General features: G+C 40.7%; 1 protein-coding gene across 1 annotated transcript; it reads left to right on the forward strand.

The window, feature by feature from the left end:
* The first annotated feature begins 346 nt into the window (after positions 1-346).
* On the forward strand, positions 347-3,064 carry LOC104420305 (coumaroyl-CoA:anthocyanidin 3-O-glucoside-6''-O-coumaroyltransferase 1). The gene is made up of 2 exons (XM_010032170.3): positions 347-810; positions 1,946-3,064. The coding sequence occupies exons 1-2, from the start codon at positions 361-363 to the stop codon at positions 2,936-2,938; spliced, it is 1,443 nt and encodes a 480-aa protein (XP_010030472.2). The 5' UTR covers positions 347-360; the 3' UTR covers positions 2,939-3,064.
* Positions 3,065-5,138: the final 2,074 nt, after the last annotated feature.

Here is a 5,138-nt window from a genome sequence, read left to right on the forward strand (position 1 = left end):
AAGACCGTTAGTTTGGGAGTGGATATAGGTTTAAATATAAAGCTGAATCATTGTAAATTGTGATATGATATGTTATTTTCACTTCGATTTACTTACTAGAATCACAGTGTTATTCAGCTCGAAAACCAGAAAAGTCCAGCTTTGATGTCTGGACCTCCCAGAAAAGGACACAAGCTTTTGATCGATTGAAAGCACCCCACTTTCAGAAGTAGCTCAATTTATTTATTATCTCCATTATATGCGCATCCACCAATCTACGGAAGCGGGTCTACACATCGCTTTCGAAGAGGGACAAAACCAATCATCAGCCTCTCTTCCGCTTCCTTCTCTCAAACAATACCCCTTCATCCCTCGGACGAGATGATGAAGGTCGAGATCCTCCATCGCTACAATGTCTCGCCGCCCGCGAACTCAGTCCCAGCCACCGCTCTCCCTCTCACCTTCCTCGACATCCCATTCTTTCACTGCTGCCCCATGCAACGCCTCTTCTTGTACGACTTCCCTCAGTCCCCTCCCTCCTTCGCCCAGACCACCCTCCCGCTCCTCGTCCGCTCTCTCTCCCTCTGCCTCCGCCACTTCTTCCCCTTCGCCGCCAACCTCATCCTCCCTCTGTCCCCGCCCGAGAAGCCCCACATCCTCTACACCGATGGCGACTCACTCTCCTTGATCGTTGCCGATTCCGCTGCCGACTTTGCCGACCTCGTCAGCGACGAGGTGCATGACGCGACATTGATACACCCTCTGGTGCCTCAGCTCCCGCCGCCGCGTGAGTCTGACGGCGCACTCATGTGGCCACTTATGGCGATTCAGGTCAGTTGGTGGTTGGTGGCGGTTTGGCTCTCACGTGACATTTGCTCGTTCTTAATTCTTCCGATTTAATATTAATACTATTTTTTTGGAAGTTTTGTTTGATATATTTATGAATTCAGTATAATAACTCTATGCTATAAGGCAGATTTGGGTTTAAGAATACAGTACGTGCGAGAAAATTATGTCGTACAGATATAAATATCGGGCAGATATTGGATTTAAGAGTAATTTGAGTTTAGTTAACATGTGCAAAAATTAAAAAGAAAATGAACGAGAAGTAATTATACGAAGATAGTCTAAGGTTTAAAGAAAAATCTCACGAGATTAAGCATGATGTGATGTGTGCAAATTAACATTAAAACGTCGTGTCGTATTCGAGATTCTTGGTCGAAATGATACTTAGAGATGGAAACGGTTGTCCTGACTCAAGCTTGAGGCAATTGAAAGAGTCATTTCATTTGGCCAAAAAAGAGATTGCAACTGTGAAATTAGAAATTGAGAATGAGTGATGTGCTCACGACTTTAGGGGTGTAAACAGTTCGGTTCGGTTCGGTTTTTTTGAAAAACCAAACCGAACCGAACCGTTAGAGAAAATTTCCGAACTGAACCGAATAAGTCCTGAACCGATAACGAACCGAACCGAACTTGGTTTTCAACTTTTGATTTTTCTGAGTTCAACTCAGATGGAAACCGATAAAAACCAAGAGACACGAGAGGACTAGAGACGGGAGTCGGGAGAGAACCAAATTAGATTTGATTTTATCGGTTTTCGGTTTGGTTAACCGATAAAAACCGAATCAATAAAAATTTTCGGTTTTTGATGAAAACCAAACCGAAAACCGAACCGAACTGAAAAAATCAAATTTTTTAGTTCGGTTCGGTTCGGGTCTTGACACCCCTACTCACAAGAACCAACGTGGATTAGGATGATGATTTCATGACCAAATATCTTTAGCGCACTAATTAGACATCTACATATAAAATAAAACAAATGAAGATTTTCAATACATTATCTTCCTCGATTATGTCTAATCAATATGTAAGGGTGATAAACAAACAACTAACTGAAGTAGCAGTTGTATAAATAAAAATTAAACTCGAAACTTATCGTCAATTTTGTTGGATAATGATTTAGGTGACTTTGTTCCCAAACAAGGGCATTTGCATTGGAGTCCAATTCCTCCATGTGGCGGCAGATGGGAGGTCCTTCGCTCACTTCATGAAATCATGGGCATCCATTTATAGGTCTGGAGGAGACCCCAATTGCATTGAGTCAGATGACTTGCGTCCTTTCCACAACCGAGGAGTGATCAAGGACCCGAATGAGCTCGAGCTCATTTTCTTGAATGACTGGTGGAGTTGTGTGGGCACCAGCCCCAGCCCGAGCCCGAGCCCGAGTCTAAGCACATCTCCTCTGGCTGTTGGGGACAAGGTGAGAGCAACATTTGTCTTTAAAGAGGCTCACATCGATGGGCTAAAAGGGCAAATCTCGAGCCAACTCAAGAACGATACCACCAACTTAGAGTCGGATTCAATCCACTTGTCAACATTCGCGGTGACATGCGCATTCGTATGGGTGTGCATCATCAGATCAAAAGACAGAGACTGCCAGTGTCACAACCAATCGTCATCAGAGAGCGACAGAGACGAACTTCGTTATTTCGTCTTTCTCGCAGATTGTAGGGACCGGCTTGAATACTCCATACCTTCAACATATTTTGGGAATTGTCTGAGTGCATGCTTTCTCTCGGAGAAGAGAAGTACGCTCCTGGGCAAAAGTGGACTTCCGCTTGCCACAAGGGCTATAGCAAGGAGAGTCAAGGAAATAAGGATGGGTGGGGCATTGAGAGGGCTGGAGGGATGGATGAGGGGCTTTAATATAGCTGATAGCACAGACTTAGTGACGGTGGCCGGGTCGCCAAGACACAAAGTGTACGACACGAACTTCGGGTGGGGGAGGCTGAGGAAGAACCACACGGTGCACATCGATCAATCAGCGGCAATCTCTCTAACAGAGAGTAGGGATGGGGATGGTGGTGTGGAGGTTGGGTTGGCATTGACTAGGGTCTGTATGGAGAAGTTCATTTCTTTGTTTGAAGAGGGATTGAAATCGTTTATGCCACTTTAAAATACATTGATCCATATAGTGCCATGTCAATTTCAATTTAGTCCTTATATATTGGGCTCGACAACATAGGTTTATGTTGATTTTATTGAAAAATGTAAGGACTTCCAACGACACTTTAAGCACAAAAAAGGCGGGAATCTCAAAGAATTCATCATTGGGCCAAGGGGACATCAGTACTTTGTTAGAATGTTGCCCGTCTTTTGCTGGCTACAAGCAAAATCAAGTAAGAATGTCAGACCTCACTTCGACAAATCAATTGTATGTTTCGATAATAAACTCCTCAAAACGAGGCAAAAGAAAGATAAGCATTAACTCCTGTAAACTTATGGAATCATAAATCTGACCCCAAAAAAAAAAAAAAAAAAAAATCATCTCAACTTGCTATAATCGTTTACTAATTTGAGATAAAATGACGGTATCCTCAATACCAACAATAACGACTCAAGCATGTACCTAGTTTAATAATGTAAATAATTGCAATAGGAATTTTTTAGAAATAACAAATCAGTTTCTATATTTTGACATGAACTGAAAAATGAACATAAATTTCGTGAGATTAAGGGTGTGTTTGTTTCTTGGAATACATTTTCAGAGAAAACATTTTTTTCATTTTCCAGCATCCGATTCGTTCGGGAAAATGAGTCGGCGGAAAATGTCTTCCTAATAAACAAAAAAAAAAAAATTTCCTACCAAAGCTTAAATTTAGGAAAATGATTTCACCTTTGTAAGAATCATAAAACATTCTCCGAATCTACCAAAGGTTAGACTTGGTGCTTGGTTTACAAAAAATTGTTCTTATAAAAATGTATATATTTTAAATTTGAATTTCTTTTTAAAAAAAATCGATTATTTATTTTTATTTTCTTCTTTTTTCTTTTCTTTGCTTTTTCTTTTTGCTTCTTCTCCACTTGTCACTGGCCATGGAGACGGTCAGCAAGCTCTAGCCTCACCAGATTGGGCGAGCTCATAGCTTTCAATGGCGAGGCTTAAGCTCACTTGAGGCTGGCAAGCCTCAAGCCTCAAGCCTCGCCATATTAGGCAAGCTCATGGCCTCTGATGGCGAGTCTCAAGCCTCGCTAGATTGGGTGAGCTCGCAACCCTCGCTTGTGAGTTGGTAAGGCTCGAGCCTTCCTACTAAAGGCCGACGGGCCTAGGGCCTTGCTAGATCAAGAGAGCTCATGGTCTTGGGTGGTGAGGCTTGAGCTCGCCCAATACTGGCAAGCTCGTGGCCTTTGGTGGCAAGCCTCGAGCCTCACCCAATAGGTGGGCTCACGGCCTCTAGTGACAACTTGAGCTCGCCCCTCGTAAGCCAGCTAAGGATGAATCGCCACAGGAAGCAGAAGGGATCGCATGAGGAAGCAGAGGAGCGAAAGAGAAGAAGAAGGAAAAGAGAAAAACAAAAACAAAAAGAAATAAAAAGATAAAAATTAAAAATTTGATTTTTTTTTTTTTTTACCGAGATAAAGTGTGAAATCATTTCTAATGGGATCCAAACAACGGGAAACATTTTTAATTATACATTATCAAATAAAGGAAAACAAACCGTATTTATGGAAAATGCTTCATGGGAAAATATTTTCTTTTATTATTGAGTTTTCCGCGAAACAAACGCATCTTAAAAAAATCAGAATCGATGAGTAAATTGTTTTTGTGATGCATGAACTCAAAAGTAGCATTTGAAAATGTCTTAAATCTTAATGCATAGGAAAATAAACAATGGTTGAATTTGAAGAAGAGGTAAAATAATTTGCCATCTTTTTGGAAGACATTATAAGGCTGACGCAATTATAGCTTTTAAAAAGATGAATGCGTGTTATTTCCTCCGATACGAACACATCACCATAATTAATACACAAAGTAGTTTTACATATGAAAATTAGATGCGAAGGTCCTCCACGATCACTAGGGATGCAAATAATAATTATTTTGTTACTAAGAACAATTTATGGTTAAAAATAGATTTGTTTTTTAGTTATTTCTTTTCTTTGGATGAGTTTCTGAGCAAAGATGTACATTTGATAACGATACAAAATTTATATTTGTTGAGCAAAAATTTGTTTGATAGGCCTTCTTAAATATCTCCCTCCCAAGCTCTTTTCACTTCATTGTGTTTCAGTCTTTCATGAGATAAAACATCCTTAATAAATTGAATTGAAAATGTCAATGTAGAAATCGTACATCGATGGCAGCGAGGGCTAGT

This window comes from Eucalyptus grandis, chromosome 9 (assembly GCF_016545825.1).
Source record: "Eucalyptus grandis isolate ANBG69807.140 chromosome 9, ASM1654582v1, whole genome shotgun sequence".
NCBI lineage: Eukaryota > Viridiplantae > Streptophyta > Magnoliopsida > Myrtales > Myrtaceae > Eucalyptus > Eucalyptus grandis.